Genomic DNA, 23,465 nt, shown 5'->3' on the forward strand with positions numbered 1-23,465 from the left:
TCAAGTCTCAAGTCATGAATGTCAAGTCAAAGTCGAGTCGAGTCTTTTTTTAATATTTGTCAAGCAATTCTCAAGTCTCAAATTTGCAACTTAAGTCTGACTCGAGTCAAGTCATATGACTCGAGTCCCCCATCTCTGATGTATACATAAGAATATTAAAACCAGCAATAAAAAAAATCATTCTGCATCAATCTAAGAGAACAAAATGAAGAAATATTTAATTAGCCTTTTAAATAAAGAATTTACCAGTTAAGGAATTAATGAAACCCATGATTTTATTTCTTAAGCTTCCATCTCCAACAGAATAAAATATACCTGGTAGATCACTGCAGGCTTGTGAGTGGTGCTTTGTGTAGTCTGATGACACAAAAACTGAGTATTTTGGTAACAAATGCTAAAGGTGTTTTGTGCTTACTAGGATAAATTTAAGGATAAGCTATTTTCTACCTACTGTAACAGTTTAGCAACTGGGGTTGGGGTTATTATTCATTCATTCATCTTCTACTGCTTATCCGAACTACCTCGGGTCACGGGGAGCCTGTGCCTATCTCAGGCGTCATCGGGCATCAAGGCAGGATACACCCTGGATGGAGTGCCAACCCATCGCAGGGCACACACACTTTCATTCACTCACGCAATCACACACTACGGACAATTTTTCCAGAGATGCCAATCAACCTACCATGCATGTCTTTGGACCGGGGAGGAAACCGGAGTACCCGGAGGAAACCCGCAAGGCACAGGGAGAACATGCAAACTCCGCACACACAAGGTGGAGGCGGGAATCGAACCCCGACCCTGGAGGTGTGAGGCGAACGTGCTAACCACTAAGCCACCGTGCCCGGTTGGGGTTATTAAGTGGTGGCAATTGTGACTGCACTTGACATACAGTCATGTGAAAAAATTAGGACACTCCATTAAATATTAAGAAATGTCAACGTGTCAATTTCTGATCTTGTTTTAAATTGTATGTGTAGATGAAAGTGATATAATTGCATTATAATTGTATTTCAACTGAGGAAAAATGTAGAAGCCCTTGTGCTCTGGTACGTAGTGTTTCCCCTTTTGGCTGAAATGACCTCAATGAGACGTTTCTTGTAGCCATCTAACAGTTTCTATCGTCAACTGGGAGAAAGTTTCCCCCACTTGTGTGATGTTTGAGGGGTTTCGTACTACATGCACAGTTCGTTTCAATCACCACACAGGATCTCAATAGGATTTAGATCTGAGCTTGTTCTTGGCCAGAATTCTCCATTTTTTTACTTTTTCAGTGAGTCCTTGGTGGATTTACAGGTAGGATTTGGGTCATTGTCATGTTTTAAGGTCCAGTTCCACTTCAGCTTCAATTTTTTTGACAGATGTTCTCACAAGTTCCTCAAGCACCTTCTGATACAATGTAGAATTCATAGTAGATATGATGATGGTCTGGCCATGTCCTGCTGCTGAAAAGCGTCCGCAAACCATAACACTTCCACCTCCGTGTTTCACAGTTGGTACGAGGATCTTTTGCTGAAATGCTGTATTTGGTTTACGCCAAACATAATTTTTTCACGTGAATGTATGTATGTCGTTTTGATAGCATAGCTATGCTAAATAAATAGACATTAGTGAACAGCTAATGCTAAGTAGCTAAATAGTAGATTCCAGTGCTAGAAATCTTACGATAGGTTAAATTATAGGCTAGTTTGCAACAATAACCGTTTCGGAAATAATGAAACTTAAAATGAATAATTAACTTAGCTGTCCTGTTGATGCAGATTCAGGTTGCCATAATGTAGATAACCATTACCATTGAAGTTGGTGCCCTAGAGTGAAATCGTTCCAGTTGTCGCTCGCTACTGTATCAAGAGAATCGAGGTAATGAGGTTCTGCTTCATGAGTTTGTGGACTAGACAAACGCTAGTTTGAAAAATGTTTTAAAAAATGGAATATGTGATGCAGGGAAATTTGCTAAAATATGTTGACATGGAATGATCCAATCTCGTTAATCAGTGGATCCGTTAAACACCCAACACCTCTGAAAGGATCTTCTCCAGAACATTTTAACAGACTAATCAATAACATATTCCCTCTCTAACTCTCTCCAACACTGTGTCCTGCCTCGAATGTATTTGAATGATTGTTTTTGTTGGTACTTACTCTTAGGTCTCTCTCGACTCTATCTTGATGCTATTTCTCATTAATAATTCACTTACAATGTCTGTAATCTTGGGAATTTCAGTTGCACAAAGGGAGAGCCAGGTAAGTGTAGGTTGTAAATTAAGCAAAAATAATAATAGCAATGATAAACAACTAAAATATTTCCACTGCTAAAAATGCTGTCTGTGGCAAATAAAATTTAGACGTTTGTCTCTAATAGCAGAGCTGTTACCAGAAGATTGCTAGAAGTTCAACATTACTGAGAAACTGTTGTAGCAAACCAGCATAGAACATATCCAGTACTGGCAAACCTCTCATTATTGCCGTTATTGCACTAGTTGCAAACTTTGGCAAATTTGTGGCAACATTTTTTTTGCAAATTGTCTAAAGTGACGTGACATACAGCTAAGTACAGTGACCCATAGTCAGAATTCGCTCTCTGCATTTAACCCATCCACACAGTAGTGAACACACACACCATGAACACACCATGAAGCCACTGGCAGTCATTTATGCTGTGGCGCCCTGAGAGCTGGGGTGGGGGTGGGGGTGGGGGGTGTTGGGGGGTTCGGTGCCTTGCTCAAGGGCACCTCAGTCGTGGTATTGCTGGCCCGAGACTCGAACCCACAACCTTAGGGTTAGGAGTCAAACTCTCTAACCATTAGTCCATGACTTCCCCCGAAATTATTGTATTGGTATTTGCTCCCTTTCATTCTGTTTGTTAAGGAACGATTGGGAGAACCGTTAGAAGAAACATGTACATAGTAAGTAAATAAATAATATTATTGATTATTAATTATTATTATGAACATTATGTGGAGTTTTGTTGAATTAAACATATTGGTCTAACTCGGTCTGGAGGTTTTCAGTAAGTTAAAAAGATACATGAAAGTGTAAAGGTGTTATTAATTTGGTCTATTTTCAATATTATTTTCACTATTTTCATTTTTAAAATTTACCTACAACACATTCCATAAAAGCTCTAATATTGGCTAAGTTTGAATATTAGCATAGTCTTTATTATCGCAAGCTAGATTTAAATTCAAAAGTATAATTGTTTTTGTTAACAGTCTGACAGATTAACACTGAGTGTGAGAAGATTTCACACTAGCTTGAAGTGTAAATCTCCTGTTCACGTAGACGCCATATGTTTCCTTCATAAAATTAAATGTTCCCCTGGAAGAATAAGTCTAACGTCTAATCTAATAACTATCACTGTTTTGTTGATCGCTAAAATTAGCTAGGCTTGCTTAGTAGCTTAACACGTCTGTTAACCAACGCTGAATGAGCATAACATAAACAAAAACAAATCAGCAAAGCCTCCTTGAAAATTCGACCATGTCACGTGACTGATGTAGGCCGGTGTTCCATTACTTACGAAATAAAACGTGAACATGGACACACTGAAACTTCTGGAACATAAAATACTTTTCAAAGTTTTATACTTTCTTTAATAAAAACAGTAAAACCAGCAAAAATACAGGTAGATACATTGCATGATTATTAGCATTTTTAAAGCAAATCGTCTTTTAAACACAACCACACACACACTGTGTACTGCACACGTGAACCAGGTGTTGTTTAAAGGTGTTAAATATGAAACACATTGTTGATTTGGTGTTTGTTAGCAATCTGACCCATTGTGTAGCTACAGTCACACTGACAAACACCACAAGTTGTCTTGTAGTATTGTGTTTTTTCTTTACTCTAATGTTCCCTTAATGAACGTTATAAATTAACACGTTCATCCCAACTGCAGGGGGGCACGGTGGCTTAGTGGTTAGCACGTTCGCCTCACACCTCCAGGGTTGGGGATTCGATTCCCGCCTCCGCCTTGTGTGTGTGGAGTTTGCATGTTCTCCCCGTGCCTCGGGGGTTTCCTCCGGGTACTCCGGTTTCCTCCCCCGGTCCAAAGACATGCATGGTAGGTTGATTGGCATCTCTGGGAAAATTGTCCATAGTGTGTGATTGCATGAGTGAATGAGTGTGTGTGTGTGTGTGTGTGCCCTGCGATGGGTTGGCACTCCGTCCAGGGTGTATCCTGCCTTGATGCTCGATGATGCCTGAGATAGGCACAGGCTCCCCGTGACCCGAGGTAGTTCGGATAAGCGGTAGAAAATGAATGAATGAAACCAACTGCAAACTTTAGCATTAATACATCATCAGTTACATTAACAAAGTCATTAACAACTGTATTAGTTTATTAATTTTTCTTTCTTTTGAAATAATAAATCAAATGAACATGTAAATTCAACCATTTCAACCTGCTGCTCCTGCTGCATCACAGGGCTGTGGAACAGAATCAGCTCTAGCTACTCTCATCAGCTCACTACGATTGGCCAGCATGTAATGATCTAATGACATTTTTGCTAATTTATATACTTATTGTTAGTCAATTAAATAAACATGTCAAGCAAACGTTTCGTTCACTTTAAAAAACAAACATGGTAATTAACACATTAACTTAATTTATTAGCATTATTTTTTTTTGGTGTATTCATGAAAATACTGAAAAAAATATGTATTCAGTCAGATTTAAGTAAAAAAAAAAACATTGTTTACATTGACTGCAATTGAAAGGAGCCCTCATTCAGAGCGACTTACATTTTATACAACTGAGCAATTGAGGGTTAAGGGCCTTGCTCAGGGGCCCAGGTTTATAGACCTGGGATTCAATTAGTAGTCCGACACCTTAACCACTAGGCTGTTTTTCGTTGCTGATGCTGAACTTCTTTTGTTTCTTAATGGTGACTTTCACAAGCGTGATCAATTAACGTAAAGCAGTTACAGTGTGGAATCACATGAAGACGATGGCGCTGATGGGATCTATAACTATAGTATTATATTTTAGTTGAATAATGCACTGGTACATGTAACACGGCTGTGGCTAAAACACCAGCAATGTTGTGGGTACGATTCTCAACTCGGCTGAGAGCTTGAAGCTTTATTAAATATCAGGGCTTTGAAGACACATGGTCAAAAAAATGATGTTGGATGCATTAAAAGGAATTGTGTTAATGTTAAAATCTCTTAATAAATTGATCAAATATTTTATTGTTGTACTTTGTTCGTATTAATTAACGCAACAAATAATAATTGATTGTTAAGGGAACCTTAATGTAAAGTGTTAGGAGGATTTGTTCTAAAAACATAGTTGTTGTGTACAGACTGTTATTACTGTGTATACCGTGTTACTATGTAATGCACTGTGTACGTACTGTAATATACAGTATGTGTGTGTTTGTGTGTGTTTCAGAGAGAGAGAGAGAGAGAGAAACCAGTAACATTGAAAACACAATAACAGATCAGAGTGTAACATCTCTTAAATATTACAGCACTTTTCAGAAGGACACTGATTGATCACGTGTCAGGGAAACGAGACCCTCTGTGGATGTCTGATTAAACCCGTCACACACTTTAGAACTGAACAGAGTTTACAAAATAATAAAAAGATGATTAGTGTTTATCATCTTCTTGCGCTGATTTGCGGTCGTGCGTCTGAGCTCTTTTAGAGACGTCGAGTCTCTTTAGCGTGAACTCCAGCAAACGACGTCTGGGGCTGATGATTCACTCTGTGAGACAAAGACACAAACAGCAGCACCTGTTTAGGAGGCTACTGAAATTATGATGGCACCTAAAAGTATGAGGCCAAAAACTGGACTTTCCTCCTGTGTGTCTCGTGTCCATGTGACGTGAAAGTGACGTGACGTACGGCTAAGTACGGTGACCCATACTCAGAATTCGTTCTCTGCATTTAACCCATCTAAAGTGCACACACACAGCAGTGAACACACATACACCCCATGAACACACACCCGGAGCAGTGGGCAGCCATTGAAGGGCACCTCAGTCGTGGTATTGCCGGCCCGAGACTTGAACCCACAACCTTAGGGTTAGGAGTCAAACTCTCTAACCATTAGGCCACGACTGAACGTCTTCCTCATGTCTCACTCCACAGTGGTGTTAATATGAAGCTTATATAAAAGTAGACACTCAGGACTCGTTGTTGCCAAATTCTTGATATTCCTTAAATAAATTCAGCTTGTTCTTGTATTCTTTAGTCAGATTTCTTCTCACGTCTACTCCCAACATTGTGACCTCACTAGAATTCACCGAAAGTCTGCGCACTCGGCACTTTTTTCTCATACACATGAATATCCTCTCGAAAGGATTTGATATAAATATCCAAACGTAGAAAAAAGATTCTCGAGTTTCTGATTAGCGAGGAATGAGAACTGCTTTAGATAATCCTATTTGCTCACGTTTTATGCTTTTCAGAAATAAGCCTGTCACTGCACTTTTTAAAGCCTCAGTCGGAGCCCGAGATGTGGACAGACAGTGCAGCACGTCAGCGGATTATTCTGACGGCGCCTGACAGTGATGTGAGCCAAAATGAACCTATTTTTCTCCTCGTCTAGCTGACGGCATGCCTTTTTTTTGAAAAAAAAAAAAAATCTGGCAAAAAATGTGAAAGTAATCTGTTTTTTCAAACAAATCGACCACTTTTCAAATGACCTAATACCGTGATATACGGTTTATCAAACATAACCGTTGAAAAACAGTCGCCGCAATGCGGTCGTCATGGCAACCGGCTGTTGTCTGAGGTTCTGTCTCAGTCCGTATTGTAGTGTATAAGGCCACGTTCACACTGCGAGTCTTAATGCTCAATTCGGATATTTTGCTCAGATCTGATTTTTTTGTTTGGCTGTTCACATTACCTTTTAAAATGTGGCCTATATCAGATACCAGTGTGAACTGTTTGCTGTTTCGGACTGACCCGCGTGCGCAAACGAACAATAACAATGACGTCACACGCAGCACGCCGTTGCGCTAATGTTTTCGAGGTTATGGAGGAAGTAAGCATTTTCACTTTTCTTTCTAAATGTTTGTGTAATGGCAGCACAGAGACGCAGTGTTCTGAAAATGTTCGGATGTCGAGGGCAACTTTTGATTATTTGATCCATTCTGTAGGCGTAGTCACGTTTGTGTGCGAACTCGCCGGTGCATAATTGTGATGAATGTCGATGTAGATTGACGTAAAAGTCGCATCAAATCTGCCTTGGTTGTTCACACTGCGGCCACATTGGAAAAAATCAGATTTGGGTCTGATTCAGGACCACATATGGAAGTGGTCTGAATCTGATTTGAAAAAATCAGATCTGGGCTAGATTTGAGTGTTCACACTACTCCTGAAGAAGTCTGACCTGGTCACTTGACCCCAAAAAAAATCAGATTTGGGCCACTTTTACCTGCAGTGTGAACGTGGCCTAAGTGTACAGGAGCGTAGGTTTATTTTATACAGGAAATGTAAAACTGGCATAAAAACTACGCCCTGAATATACGTTATATTTTGATGAACTTACTCGACCACACACTCGAACCCTGGACCGGTGATAGATCCCTCAGTGAGCTGCGGTAAAGCTGCACAGAAAGGTTAAAAAAATATATATAAATAAATAATAAAAACAAAATTCTCAAAGTCAAATACGGTTCGTTATTCTAAAAATTATTTTCACTGAGAATGCGGTCAAGACAACGTACAAAAAACACACACACTATATATATATATGGGCGTATGGATCTTAATAAAATGTTACCATAATTTGTCTTTATTATCATAATTTTTTTTAAACACAGCGCTGTTATTATCTGGATTTCAGATTAGAAGATGATGACAAATTTTATAAAATCTTCAGGTTTCTATTAATGCAATTCTTATAATCCAGTTTGTTGTCATTTCTAAAGTAACTGCTGATAACAGGAACTGGTTTTGTAGACACAATTTGTGTGTGTGTTGTGTGTGTGTGTTGTGTGACTCACTGTGATCATCTGCACAAAGAGAACACACCCTCTCCATGAGCTCGCCGGCCTCAGCCACGAGCTGGTGGGTGGCATCTGAGATTTCCAGACCGTCTGTTGCCGGGGACGACCTGGTGCAAAGGGGAGGGGCTTGGGATCAGCACAAGGCGAAGTTTACAGGTTTTTACATCTGTTTAACAACTCATTTATTTAGTCACTCACCCGTTCTGCGTCGTAAATAATCTGCCACCGGTGAGGACTTTATGAACATTCTGTTAACAAGATTTTATAAATGTGTATTAAAATGCATTAAAGGAGCAGTTTTTAATGATTACACAATTGAAATTAAAACCTAGACAGATGATTCTCTCTGCTTAACGAATCCTCTGCTTCCTCTGTTGAACTAAATTTATCTCCTAAGTCGATGTTTAAGGAAAACGTGCAGAGCTGATTGGTTTAACCCTCCTATTTTCCTCCTCTGCAAATTAGGAGTGCCGAGTCAACTTGACGTCTGTTTTTGACTGCTTATAAAAAATGAAGTATATATGATAGCCATTTTTTTTTCACCTTTTTATTCTAACTTGTTTCCAACATATTAACATATATTTTGCTAAATAAATTTTAATATTTGGTATAATAAACAATACTTATGTACAAAGATGCCTCATTTTTTTAGTAAAAAAAAACAAACAGAAATTTTTAATTATTTTCACTATAGAGGCACAAAAGTTGATTCACAATTACAGGCTGGTATATTTCAAAGCCAGGAGATTGTTTTGAAACCATTTTGACCATTTTTAATGTCAGTAAATAATAAAACCTGTTTTTTTTCCAGGTCAAATTGACTTGAATGCCCCCACTCATAAACATGGCATAATTTAATGTGAATAAAACCTATTTTTTATTATACTTAATAAATTTGTGTGTGTGTGTGTGTGTGTGTGTGTGTGTGTGTGTGTGTGTGTGTGTGTGAAGCTTGTTGGTAGATCAGATTTTGCCCCCAACTGGACAAATGCATATAACAAGTATGAAATATATACAAATGAGTAGCGTTTGTTTTTTTCTGGAGGCCTAATGAATTGCTATGCCCAGTGCTTGTGTGTGTGTGTGTGTGTGTGTGTGTAGCATCATTTTGGTAGATCATATTTTGCCCTCAGCTAGGTGGTGAAATATTTGGCTTTTTTTTCCCCTGGAGGCCTAATGAAATGCAATGCCCAATTTGTGTGTGTGTATGTGTGTGTGCATGTGTGTGTGTGTGTTTTGGGTGCGTCTGTTAGTGGACATTTTATGTGTGAATTTTTGTGTCTGTATGTATGTTCATTGCACTGAAAAGGGCAAAAGTGTGACCTATTGGCCCACTAAATGTGGCCGGGTCCAACTGACCCGGGAGGATCCAAAACGCAAAGTATATAGTGGTCCAAACACATAGTTCAACAAAAATAGACAAAATTAATTTTACTTGCAAAGTTCATAATTTGGAACAATCCTGGTAAATTTCAGGCAAATATGTGGAAGAAAACCCAAGTTATGACACATTAAACTTTCATTAAACCTTCCAGCAGGGTCAGATAGACCCGAGGAAAATACGAGGGTTAAAAGAGATTCTTTAAGTGAACTTGAAGTTGAAAATATTCCATGTTTGCTGGTTTATAAAAAGATTTAAACCTTAAAATCCATTGACCAATCAGCTTCTTTTGGAAATACATAATGTTTTACACATTATTATGTGTTTGGTGTTAAACATTATTGCGGATGTTTCGTTATGATTTATTTACATGAGCAAAACCCAGCAGCTTTTTATTGGAGATTTCCAGATGTTTCCTGTTGAGTTCTGACTTTCGTAGCTGATTGTCTATAATAGAAAGCCTCTTGTTCAATTCCAGAATATCTTCCTGAAATACAAAAAAATCCCGTTAATAACCTGCTTCAGATTTTCTATTTAGATTATGTTCAGAGATTCAGTAACACTAGGAAGTATAAATGATAATGGAAAAATGTATGAAATGCAAAAAAGTGTATGCATGGATGGATAGATTAATGGATGGATGGATGAATGAATAGATAGCTGGATTGAAGAACAGATGGATGTAGGGATGGATGGAGGAACTGACTGATGGATGAATAAATCGATAAATGTTTAGATTGATGGAGTGATATATGAATGAATAGATGGATAGATGGATGAATGGATGGGAGGTCTGATGTAGGAATGGATGAATGGCTGGATGGATAGATTGATGCATATAGGTGTGAATGGATGGATAGATGAATGAATCAATGAACAGACGGATAGTCAGACAATGGAAGGACATTGGATGTAGTGATGGATATATGGATGGATGGATGGACAAATGGATAGATGGACAAATAGAAGGTATGAAGGGTGTAAAGAGGAATTGATAGACAGATGGATGAATGGAGGGATAGAGAAATGGATGGAAACCTTTGCATAAATTAATGGATAGATAGACAGATGCAAGGACTAGCACATATAGGAATGAATTGATGGATGGATGCACAGTTGGATGGATAAATAGATGGAGAGATGGAGAGATGGATATAATAATTTATTCTCTACTCATTAAATGTGTTTTTCTCCAAATGTGATCATTTATTTCTCAAAAAAATCGTGTGTTTCATCGATTTCTCACAACCTCACACACAAACATCAAATTCAATTGCTTAAATAGTTGACTTTGTTTTTTTTTTTAATTTACATTCATCACCTGCAAACTCGTATGTTTCTTTTCAGCAAGTTGCTCCTTCAGATCTTTGATTTCAGCCTCCAGAAGCCGGATGACTTCCTCATAGTCCTGTTCCGCGCTGTTAGGCTGCATCTGAACAGCTTCAGCCTCCTGAAGCCTCTTCAACGCCTCATTCTCCTCCACAGTGCTATTGGATTTCTGAAACACACACAAACCTGGATGGAAACCTATCAGAAGAACCACCATTCTACACCATGAGGACATCACCAGCTTTGTGTTTACCTCTGTGCTTTTCTGAAGGTCCTTCTCTAGAGATTTTTTATTGTCCTCTGTGTCCTCCAGTATACCCTGAAAAACAAAATTATTCTTACAAACATTTCCAGTCTGGAGGAATGAATGACTGAACGGATGGATAGATAGATAAAAGGTCAGGACCGGCAGATGGATGGATGGATGAATGAATGGATGGAAGGATAAATAACAATTAGGTAGAAAAGTGAATGAAGAGATGGATACCAAATAGAGTGTTGGATAAATGGATGAACAGATGGATGAAAATGGATGATAAATAGACAGACAGATTGACAGACAGACGAGAAACAGACATAGAGTCAGAGAGACATGGATGTGACTCATGGATGTCCCTAGTGACAGCTGTGTAAATGGTAAGAAACAGAAGTAATCTGCAAATAAAGGGATGAACAGACAGCTGGATAGGTGATGGATGGATTGGTAGGTAAATAGATGCATGAATGATGGATGGCTAGATTGATGGATTAATGGATTTATGGAAAGATATGGATAGATGTAGGGATGGACTAATGGATGGATGCAGAAAGCGACAGACAGACAAACAAACAGATGGTTAGATGGATGGAAGGATGGACAGATGGACTGATAGATAAATGGATAGATGAATGAATGAGTAGACATTTTGACATATGGACTGATAGATGGACAGATGGACGGATGTAGAGATGAATGGACAGATAGATAAATGTTTGAATCGATGTATAAATGGATGGATAGACAGATAGACAGGTGGACTAATGGATGAATGGATGTACAGATGGATGGACAAATGGATGGATAGTTAGATGGATGTACAGATGGATGGATGTACAGATGGATGGACAAATGGATGGACAAATGGATGGATGTACAGATGGATGGATGGACAGATGGATTGACAAAGGGATGGATAGATGGATGGATGTACAGATGGATGAACAGATGGATGGACAAATGGATAGATAGATGGATGTACAGATGGATGGACAGATGGATGGACAAATGGATAGATAGATGGATGTATGTACAGATGGATGGACAAATGGATAGATAGATGGATGGATGTACAGATGGATGGACAGATGGATGGACAAATGGATAGATAGATGGATGGATGTACAGATGGATGGACAGATGGATGGACAAATGGATAGATAGATGGATGGATGTACAGATGGATGGACAGATGGATGGACAAATGAATAGATAGATGGATGGATGTACAGATGGATGGATGGACAGATGGATGGACAGATGGATGGATGGATAGATGGATGGATGTACAGATGGATGGTTGCACGATATATTTCACCTCTAGCTGTTTTATCTGTGTCTGTGGTTGCTTGACGTCAGACTGGCAGTGTTCCATCTCCTCACTGCTGTAGCTGCACTCTGACTCACACGTCTGAAAGAGAGAAGAACAAGGCATTAATCCACACCGCCGTTATACATTACAGCATGAATGAAGATGGTTCAGAAATGAACACGTGGAAAACCAAATCCATCAGCGTTATGGTCTTACAGGTGAGTGGAAGGCCGACGTGTCCATCAAACTCGCTGCCTCGTGATAGGAGAACATAAATGGTCCCTGCGCAAGCCCCGCCTCCTCCAGCTTATCCTGGTACACATTACGCGTGGCCTCCACAAACTCTGATTAAACAAGAAAAGCTGGCTGTAGACACAGAAATATCAACTTCTACAACGTTTATGGGAGAATGTTCACCTCCATAAGACACCGTCCCTTGAGGATCTGTGGACAAACTCTCTCTGATTTTTCTCCTCTTATCCTCCGTGACGTCCAGTCCGAGGTAAGACAGAGCCTGAGGACAGATCCATAATCATGGGTCTGTTAGCATCGATATCTAGGTTATTATGGTCAGATTCTGCTCTGCAGGCTCACCAGGTCCAGTTTCTCTGATCGCAGGCGTATGTGGGGGTCCAGAGATACTCTGGGTTTGGATGCTGCACCGTTGCTCTGTGTGGTCAGAGCTGCTGAGAAAATCACAACACACCTCGTAGTCATTAAAACAATAAATAAATAAATAAATAAATAAATAAATAAATAAAAGTTCTCTTGGTCTTCAGGACGATGACTTACATCGTGCAGGACTTTTGAAATGGATGACAGACAAACAAGAGAAAGGAGGGAATAAAAATAAAGCTGACAAAGTGAGAAAATTCAGGATAAAAGGGAAAAAGAAGGAACAAAAAAGTTAGATAAAGTAAAGGGAAAAAAGTGCTATGAGTGAGAGATACAGAAAAGAGGGATGTGAGACCAAACAGAAACAGGGAAAAAAGAGAATGAATTTCATTCATTCATTTTCTACCGCTTATCCGAACTACCTCGGGTCACGGGGAGCCTGTGCCAGGTGTCATCGGGCATCAAGGCAGGATACACCCTGGACGGAGTGCCAAACCATCGCAGGGCACACACACACACACAATCTCATTCACTCATGCAATCACACACTACAGACAATTTTCCAGAGATGCCAATCAACCTACCATGCATGTCTTTGGACCGGGGGAGGAAACCGGAGTACCCGGAGGAAACCCCTGAGGCACGGGGAGAACATGCAAACTCCACACACACAAGGAGGAGGCGGGAATCAAACCCCCAACCCTGGAGGTGTGAGGCGAACGTGCTAACCACTAAGCCACCGTGCCCCTAGACGTGGGATTATTATTTATTATTTATTATGTAGGCGTCGCTTGATATCCGACTCCCACTAATCTGTCAGTTTCATGTCGCCATGGCGATAGATAAAGAAACCTTACATCCCCCCTCATATCAATGGTGTGGTCTCATATCTTTGTGGCTGTTCCTACTGTAGCTCTTGTGGACCTGTGACCTATAACACCTGGTATAATAAATGATGAAATGCACAGCGCTGCAGATAAGGACATAAACCTGCAACAATGCTAAACTCCACGTGAATGGACTCAACTGCTGATAAACCTTGAACGAATAAATCTTAATAATAATCTTAAAATTAATGAGACGTCACAAAGCGGCACTAAAATTAAGCGACACCTCTTGACCGGTCCGAATCAGCATAGAGTTTGTATTGAAGAGCGCCAATACTTTTGCCACCCGGAACTTAATTTAACGATTTAACTCACGTGTACAGAAGACTAGGTTATTTATTGTGAAGGCGATGTTGTACCTGAGACGTGGATGTCTGCAGGACTGATGTCGGGAGAAGACGACGGTGCCGTGTCGTCCGGTCGAACCTGCGATAAAACAAACTGATTAAAAAAATGAAAAGAAAAGATAGTTTTTTTTTCCTGTGGAATTGTGCTCACCTCAGGAGACGTGGCGTGCACTTTTAACCTGCCGTATCCGTTCGCGCCGGCTTTCTGAACCTTGCCTAACGACGTACTGCAAGGGAAATGACCTTTCCCTGGGATGAAGGCGATTTCCACCACTGGCTCACGGCTTCACGGAAACAAAAGGACGACGGATTAGTTAGGGATCAGTCACACGTCTGATACTGTGTGTTCTAATGCACCACATCGCACACACAGGGTTCTTCTTCACCTGAGTTTCACTCTGTTGATGGTGCTTTTGGCTTCTTCATGTGTGACTCCGATGAGCGCCTCCTTGTTTATGGCGATGAGCTGATCTCCTGCTCTGAGACGTCCATCCTGCACGCAACAGATCTCTCACTCACACTCACTCATTTTCTACCGCTTATCCGAACTACCTCGGGTCACGGGGAGCCTGTGCCTATCTCAGGCGTCATCGGGCATCAAAGCAGGATACACCCTGGACGGAGTGCCAACCCATCACAGGGCACACACACTCTCATTCACTCACACAATCACACACTACGGACAATTTCTCCAAAGATCAACCTACAAAGCCAATCAACCTACCATGCATGTCTTTGGACCGGGGGAGGAAACCGGAGTACCCGGAGGAAACCCCTGAGGCACGGGGAGAACATGCAAACTCCACACACACAAGGCGGAGGCGGGAATCGAACCCCCAACCCTGGAGGTGTGAGGCGAACGTGCTAACCACTAAGCCACCGTGCCCCCGTCACGCAACAGATCGAATCTGCTAATAATCACACACTCGATAATGTCTGGCACTAAAACGCTGAATGCCTCAGACCTCTACGTTTACTCAGTGTTACAGGTAAAGTTGGTATCTGTGTGGTATTTTAATTCCACAAAAACACACGTATTTGAATGGTATCTTTGTAAAGAGAGCGCGTGTTACCCGATGACAGTCTCCTCCTGACATCACTTCCTGTATGAACACCTCTGGGCCGTCTGGTCTGTTGGAGCCTCCGCTGATTGAGATACCCAGAGTGCTGGAGCGAACCACTGAGATCAGTTGGATCACACCTTCACCTGGGTGACTGCACACACACACACACACACACTCAAAACAAACAAATGCATGTATACCATACCATGTATTCTGACCATTAGGAAACTGTGTGTGTGTGTATATGTGTGTGTGTGATGTACACCTAAGCGAGCAAAGTAGCTGTCCCGTGTTACTGTATGCGTTCTGAGACCCAGCTGGACTGAGCGGCAGAGGACTTTGGGATCTGGACGAGGACCCTGACGATGTGCTGTCCAAATATCTGCCTGCTTTAAGACAGGAAACCAAACTGTCCGACTTGCTCTGATGATCTGATATCATACACTACATCATACACTACAGTGCTATGTGTGAATTGTGGCTGCACAGACAGGAAGTTGTAGAGAGAAACATGAGACTCACTGTGCTGAATGGGCGAGTTCCTCGTGGAACCGGTGCTGCTGCTGGAGCCGTATTTCTCCATCAGTTCGGCAAATTCTTTTCTTGAAAATGAAATGAAAAGAGATGAAATGAAAAGTAAGTTATTCAGTGTGAGAACCGTCAAAACATCTAAAAAAATGATCTAGAAAATGCAACCTCATATTCCGGGATTTTTCTTCTCTTCTGGCTGTTTACATCTATATCCATATCGATCCAGTTACTGTTTCTATCCACCAACCATCAACATCATACCTCTAATCATCTCTATCCATCTCCTTTATCCACCCATCATCTCCATCTACATACATCAAACTCTGTTTAACTGCCTCCATCAAATGTCTCCATCAAGCATCTCGATGACCATCTCTAACAGCTTTAATCCAACAGCCTCCATCAAACTGTTTATCCTACTGCCTCCATTCAAATGTCTCCATCCAGCACTTTTATTACAAAAACCTCCATCCAATCATCTCACGTTACCATTTCAATCCAACTGCCTTCATCTACCCATCTACCTCTATCTCCATTTACCCATCTCTTCTCACTAGCTCAGTCCAACTATATGTATCTGACTGTCCTTATCTAGCTGTTTATATCACCTACCTCCATCCAAGTGCCTCCATCTAACTTCCTCCATCCAAGTGTCTCTTTCACCTGCACGCCATCCAATTCCCTCCATCACAACTCTATCCCAATGTCTGTCTTCACTCCTTTGTGTTCATTCAACTTCAACTTCTTCCAGTCAACGATCAACTTCATCCAACTGCTATTAATCACTTGAACTGCATCCATCCAGTTGTCTCCATCCACCTCCCTTCCTCAACTACCATCCAGACTCCAAATGGCTCTTAAAGGAAAAAAAGCCAAATCATAACAAATACAAGCTAATTACGAGTACGGAACTAAAATCTGGACATACCTTTGGTCCGAGGATCCATTAAAGCCACTAAAGCCGATAGTTGAAACAAAAAAGTTACATGCTAGTGTGAAGACAGGATTGGAGGTCAGTCAAGGTGACTGGAACTGTACTATCATGCAAAACATCTTCAAGATCAATCGTCTTATTGTACCGGACGTTTGTAAATGACCTGGATGGCTATGAACCTTCATACCCATAAAGTGGAAGAACTTTAATCCTCTAAACACAGGTTAAAGACAGAGCACGGATTAAAGACTCCACACTCATATCGCCAGCTTAGTTTCTCTGCAATCTGCTCTCTTTCTCCTCTTACACATATTCCAGAACAGATGAAACTCATCCCATTATGGTGACTGTTATGGTAATCTATGTCGCTTCATGTACAGTATATACTGTAAGGAACATGTTATTATTAGAAGTAATAAAACAAAAAGTGTCCAACTTCCCTAAACACAAGTTGGTGGAGTATGTTAGCTAAGCACCAATCGCTAGCTGGCTAATAGCTTCCCTAAGCAAGGTATTACACCAAGTGCTTGTCTACCGACTAACATACATGGCTATGAAATCTACAGCCCTCATAACAATGGATACTGGATTTAAATCAGGGGAACTGGATGTGGGGTGAATCTCGAAGATGTTTCTCATTTGTGTTGATGGAACTGCGATGCACTGAAACTCTAAACCTAAAAGCTTCATCTAGAACCCTCAAGGAACCTCTTTAAGAGCTCGTACATGGCCCGGAAACCAGAGGTGTGAGTAAGTCACACATGTGCAAGTCACAAGTAAGTCTCAAGTCATGAATGTCAAGTTAAAGTCAAGTCGAGTCTTTTTTTAATATTTGTCAAGCAAGTCTCAAATTTGCGACTTAAGTCTGACTCGAGTCGAGTCCCCCGACTCTGAGTCATTTAACTCAAGTCCGAGTCAAGTCTCAAGTCATGAATGTCAAGTCAAAGTCAAGTCGAGTCTTTTTTTAATATTTGTCAAGCAAGTCTCAAGTCTCTAATTTGCGACTTAAGTCTGACTCGAGTCAAGTCATATGACTCGAGTCTCCCATCTCTGCCGGAAACCTAATTCCATTATATAATCTCATAAAACGAGGGCGTTCCTGTGCACGGTTTACTTTAACAGCTTCGTCACGAGGTTCCGATTCCAACATTTGCTGGAAGTTTCTACACAGAACCTTTAAGGATTTTTTCACATAAATGGAGAAATACAACTCTTTAGATTGTTAAATGTTCAGATGGAACATTTGGAACATTACATTTCCAAAAATGTAAGGATGATGTTCTGGAATGTTCTTCATCTCCTGATTGGCTCACTTCTGCCCCTGAGCCCCACCCACTAACCACGGCTTTCACCCGGTGTAGCTACATCTAGCTTGTGATCATTAAGTCTGAATAAGTATTTTTTGGTCATCAATTCAGGACTCCAGTAATGTCAAGAAAATAAGTCTAAAAGGAGCTGCTACGTGTGTGTGTGTGTGTGTGTGTCTGTGTGTGTGTGTGTGTATGTGTGTGTGTGTGTGTGTCTTACCGAGCTTCCTCATCTCGTGCTATCAGAAGCCGCATGTGGTTTGTGGACGAAGCTGCTCTGAGAATATCCACTGCTCTGGAGGAAAAATGTGTTTTTTTTAATTCTATTAATTAAAGCAAGTGTCTGAATTTACACTTCATGGATGGACAGATGGACAGAATCTGACTTTTGCAAACACTTTTGAGTTCTAGGTTATTTGTTTACATTGAAAGATTTCATAGAAATAAAGGAATTATTTATGTTATCCTTACGAATAACGATCATGTGACTCACACAGAGTAACCGTGGTGAAATGAATCATTGCTTTAAAACCATTTTGGGTCCAGAAATTAAACGCACCTCTCACTCGTTACGCCAATCAAACTTTCTCCATTCACCTCCAACATTTGGTCTCCAGGCTGTAGGTGCCCTAAATAATAAAAAACGATAAAACGGACAATTAACGTGACGAAAAATTCGCCCCTCCTTCCAAACACGACATCACTGTATTCTGTAAATGTGAATTTGTTTCCTGGGGAAAAGAATTGATTTGGTATATTTTTAACCACTTAGAAATATGAGTGTGTTATACAGTCGTGACCTAATGGTTAGAGAGTTTGACTCATAACCCTAAAGGTTGTGGGTTCAAGTCTCGGGCCAGCAATACCACGACTGAGGTGCCCTTGAGCAAGGCACCGAATCCCCCAACTGCTCCCTGGGCACCACAGCATAGACGACTGCCCAGTGCTCCGGGTGTGTGTTCACGGTGTGTGTGTGTGTTCACTGCTGTGTGTGTGTGTGTGTGTGTGTGTGTGTGTGTGTGTGCACTTTGGATGGGTTAAACACAGAAAACGAATTCTGAGTACGGGTCACTGTACTTATCTGTATGTCACGTCACGTCACTCAGTAACACTGCAGATTTTACCTACATACATCAATAAAAGTGTGTTAATTGTAAATACATCAGGTGTGTTATATCAGGACAACCTTTAAAAGGTACGGACTGTATGGTACTTTATTCTAGAAACATCTCTCCAGATGTAGGTCAGGTTCACCTCACTGTGCTCTTTTTATCTCTCCTAAGTGAAGGCATGTCGCAAGCGTTCAACATCAGTCTGCTTATTTTTAGAGCGAGGTGAAAAGGAACAGAGATCTCTCTGAGGATTCCTGGCCATTAAGAATATGGCAGATAAACATTACAGGCTGTTTTTTTTTATTTCAGTTGTAATTCTGCCTGCTTCGTCTGAAACAGCAGAGAAAACAAGCTACAGATTAAACGAACAAACACAAGACCCGGAATCCACCTAGCCGTGGTCAATGGTCTGTGTTTAGTGTAGGTTTACACACCTGACTCGTTTTCAGTTTATTATACAGGTTTTCTGCTTCATCACGTACATCCATTCATTCATTCATCTTCTACCGCTTATCTGAACTACCTCGGGTCACGGGGAGCCTGTGCCTATCTCAGGCGTCATCTGGCATCAAGGCAGGATACACCCTGGACGGAGTGCCAACCCATCGCAGGGCACACACACACACACTCTCATTCACTCACACAATCACACACTACGGACAACTACGAACACCCTCACGCAATAGATCGAATCTGCTAATCATCACACACTCTATAAAGTCTGGCGCTAAAACGCCTAATTCATAGATTATCTATAAAAAAAATCAGTTCTTGAGACTCGACATTGGCTTGAGTCCGATCTAAAATAAATCAGACTCTGTCGTTCTTTCAGTGTGTTTTAGACGTGTGTTTGTCCCTCTGTTGATGATCTTACACTGAATTTTAGTGTTGAAGACAAATCTGAGCTGCTTTATAGATGAACAAACACTCGGAGCTTCTCAGAGAGCAGAAATGGGTCAAAGCAGAAGAGAGCCACCCCCCCCCCCCCTTTTCTTTTCCAGCAGCATATTACAGATGGCAGTTGCCAGATCATCAAACATCAGACCGAGGTACCTGATGCAAAAAACAATGGGGTTACGCTCAGAATCACATGTAACTGTACGTACAATATGTCCCACGGTCACGTCATACATTGTTTACAACTTAGAAAATCTCTGGTGGGATTTAAAGAAGGCAAAGTACACAAACCCAAGAAATATTACTGAACTGGGGGCCATTGTTTATGAGGAATGGTCTGATTCTGCTAGAAACTGGCATCTGGTTATTCATCTCGTTTGCAGACTGAAGAATTTGGAGAATTGCAGAATTCATTAAGAGTTGAATTATCAGCTGAATTTGGGGGACCTTTAGAAGCATTTGTAGTTGAGCTATTTTCAGTTGTTGTTGGTTGATTTGTTGGCTATTTTGCAGTGGGCGTTGAATAATTTTGGCTGAAAACTCTTTATGCACATGACAATAAACCTGAAACTGAAACAAATCCTAGTCTTTTTTTTGCTCATCTGTATTTATTCATAACACCACACAAATAAAAATGAAGAACGGCAGTAACGCTGTACCTTCAGCGGAGGCAAGGCTACCTGGTAATATCCTCTTCACATAAACACCAAACTCCTCTCCGGTGACTTCCTTCACACCACCGATGACTTTGATACCTGGAGAGAAGGGAATGTTAGGGTGAGAACCATTCATTCATTCATTCATTCATTCATCTTCTATCGCTTAGCCGAACTACCTCGGGTCACGGGGAGCCTGTGCCTATCTCAGGCGTTATCGGGCATCAAGGCAGGATACACCCTGGACGTAGTGCCAACCCATCACAGGGCACACACACACACACTCTCATTCACTCACACACTACGGACAATTTTCCAGAGATGCCAATCAACCTACCATGCATGTCTTTGGACCGGGGGAGGAAACCGGAGTACCCGGAGGAAACCCCCGAGGCACGGGGAGAACATGCAAACTCCACACACACAAGGCGGAGGCGGGAATCGAACCCCCAACCCTGGAGGTGTGAGGCAAACTGTGTCTGAAATCACATGCACCAACCTAATACGAAAGGTTACCTAAAACCTTTGCTGTAGCCGACGCCATCTTTCGCCATGTCGGTTTTGTCATATCTGCTCTCTTGCATTTTTTTTTTTCTGGTAGAACGTGTTAGTACAAAACATTTCCTCCGTACACTTCGAGAGATATAGAGAGTGTGATTACAGCAGATGATTAAACGGTCATTTATGACATGGTTGTAATTTTAGGTAAAATCTTAGATGTGTGCAGAACCTAAATGCAATGGCATCATCATCATCATCCTCCTCATCATCAAAAAGTCAAACTTCAAATGGGAGGATAAACTTCAGAAAAACTTCAGAAATATTTATAAAATGTCTTATTCTTCTGGATTATTTTCATTCCTAAGAGCGATGCGTTATCGAGGCCTAACGGATTTCCCCTTTTAACATAATTAAAACGCAAACACACACCGTCAAAGCTAAAAGGCTTCTCTCTGACAGCGTGTTTGATGTTGTGTAATGCATTCTGCTGTGTAAGTGCATCGGCGTGTGTGTGACTGCAGTGGGTTTAATACACAGTGATGTTGACGGACTGAGTGTGTGCTGTAAGCGGAACAGTGTTAAGGAGCTTAGTGTTGCCTCACGGAGCTCAGTCTAAATACAACAAAGAGAACGCAAGCCTTCGGGCTTAAAGTTGTGTGTGTTTGCACGTGTGTGTGTGTGTGTGTGTGTGTGTGTGTGATGAAAGAGTCAAAATATCTAGTGTGTGATATTTTAGAGTCCCACCTGCACTGTAAGATGTATGAAATAAAAAAAATTCTTGGTACAGATAAAAAATATCGCCAAAGGCATTCACCTGACCATCATAGACAAATGTGTGTGTGTGTGAACAGCATTTCCCAGAATTTCTCGATTCCTACCAATAATCCTAGTTGTAATTGGAAGCAACGGTAATACAACTGTATTTACCAGTAGTGTACAGTGCAGTGTCTCTTAAGAGCTGCTACAATCTTCACATTTATATGTACACCATAACTTTTTCATACTGACATGCCAACTCAGGGCTCATAGATAAATACAAGTTCCCAAGAAAGCGTAGTGGTGTTAAAGGAAGCCGACATCGTAATGACAAGAATTCTGATTCCAATCTTCTTACTTCTTATTACAATCACCTGTTTCACCTGAACCTTAAATCACTCTGTGTATTTATTCCACTTGTTCTGTTTGGTTCTGTTTTGCCAGACATTCTTACCTAATCCATTCCCACAGTCTGAAAACTGTATCAAATGTACAGCTCGATCGTCTCCATATGGCCCCATCAATGTCCTGCACACAGAGAGAGAGAGAGAGAGAGAGAGAGAGAGAGAGAGAGAGAGTGAGAGAGTGAGAGAGACACAGAGAGAGAGAGAGAGAGAGAGAGAGAGACAGAGAGAGAGAGCGACAGAGCAAGAGAGAGAGAGAGAGAGCGACAGAGCAAGAGAGAGAGAGACAGAGAGAGAGAGCGACAGAGCAAGAGAGAGAGAGAGAGAGCGACAGAGCAAGAGAGAGAGAGAGAGAGAGAGAGAGACACAGAGAGAGAGAGAGAGAGAGAGAGAGAGAGAGAGAGAAAGAGAAATGGAGAGAGACACAGAGAGAGAGAGAGAGAGAGAGAGACAGAGAGAGAGAGAGAGAGAGAGAGAGAGATGGAGAGAGATGGAGAGAGAGAGACACAGAGAGAGACAGAGAGAGAGAGACAGAGAGAGACAGAGAGAGAGACAGAGAGAGAGACAGAGAGAGAGAGAGAGAGAGAAAGAGATGTAGAGAGAGACAGAGAGAGAGAGAAAGAGATGGAGAGAGAGAGAGCGAGAGAGAAGAGAGAGAGAGAGAAAAAGAGATACAGAGAGAGAGAGAGAGAGAGAGAAGAAAAGTTTATTCAGGTAATCCTGTATCCGATATCCTTCACTATTGGCCCATTGTCAACTGTCACCAGGAACCATCTCCATTCTTGCCAAATCTCCACAGAAACCTGAAGTAAAATGTGAACATGTGTGTGATGCCCTCCGCTGGACTGGCATCACATCTAGGCTATGTTTCTGTCTCAGGTCCTGGACCGGCTCCTGATATACTGCAACCCTGACCAGGATGAAGTGCTGACTGAAGATGCTTTTAACTACAGCATGGCACACATACATTCACTTGTATGGCACAAATACAGCATGGCACAAATACATTCACTTGTATGACACAAACACAGCATGGCACAAATATATTGACTTGTATGACACAAATACAGCATGGCACAAATATATTGACTTGTATGGCACAAATACATTCACTTGTATGACACAAATACAGCATGGCACAAATACATTCACTTGTATGACACAAATACAGCATGGCACACATACATCCACTTGTATGGCACAAATACAGCATG

The 23,465-nt window shown here is 41.1% G+C and overlaps 1 protein-coding gene across 5 annotated transcripts in view; it reads right to left on the bottom strand.

The window, feature by feature from the left end:
• Positions 1–3,568: 3,568 nt before the first annotated feature.
• The window catches only part of si:dkeyp-72e1.9 (syntaxin-binding protein 4), a 21,922-nt gene continuing 2,025 nt past the window's right edge, over positions 3,569–23,465 (bottom strand). The window contains exons 2-22 of one of the 5 annotated variants that reach the window (XM_060893099.1): positions 22,302–22,375; positions 20,594–20,689; positions 18,485–18,554; positions 18,146–18,220; positions 15,676–15,755; positions 15,419–15,539; positions 15,163–15,304; positions 14,476–14,582; positions 14,241–14,373; positions 14,102–14,183; positions 12,835–12,926; positions 12,658–12,754; positions 12,457–12,584; positions 12,247–12,339; positions 10,926–10,991; positions 10,665–10,841; positions 9,714–9,830; positions 8,161–8,210; positions 7,960–8,069; positions 7,503–7,560; positions 3,569–5,711 (exon numbers count right to left, since the gene is read on the bottom strand). In XM_060893099.1, the coding sequence (XP_060749082.1) occupies positions 5,648–5,711; positions 7,503–7,560; positions 7,960–8,069; positions 8,161–8,210; positions 9,714–9,830; positions 10,665–10,841; positions 10,926–10,991; positions 12,247–12,339; positions 12,457–12,584; positions 12,658–12,754; positions 12,835–12,926; positions 14,102–14,183; positions 14,241–14,373; positions 14,476–14,582; positions 15,163–15,304; positions 15,419–15,539; positions 15,676–15,755; positions 18,146–18,220; positions 18,485–18,554; positions 20,594–20,689; positions 22,302–22,375 (2,032 nt within the window). In that variant the 3' untranslated portion in view covers positions 3,569–5,647. Of the gene's footprint in view, positions 5,712–7,502; positions 7,561–7,959; positions 8,070–8,160; positions 8,211–9,713; positions 9,831–10,664; positions 10,842–10,925; positions 10,992–12,246; positions 12,340–12,456; positions 12,585–12,657; positions 12,755–12,834; positions 12,927–14,101; positions 14,184–14,240; positions 14,374–14,475; positions 14,583–15,162; positions 15,305–15,418; positions 15,543–15,675; positions 15,756–18,145; positions 18,221–18,484; positions 18,555–20,593; positions 20,690–22,301; positions 22,376–23,465 lie in introns of all 5 variants that reach the window. The other 4 variants (XM_060893098.1, XM_060893097.1, XM_060893100.1 and 1 more) reach the window with 4 other exon arrangements.

This window comes from Tachysurus vachellii, chromosome 18, assembly GCF_030014155.1.
Source record: "Tachysurus vachellii isolate PV-2020 chromosome 18, HZAU_Pvac_v1, whole genome shotgun sequence".
Taxonomy (NCBI): Eukaryota; Metazoa; Chordata; class Actinopteri; order Siluriformes; family Bagridae; genus Tachysurus; species Tachysurus vachellii.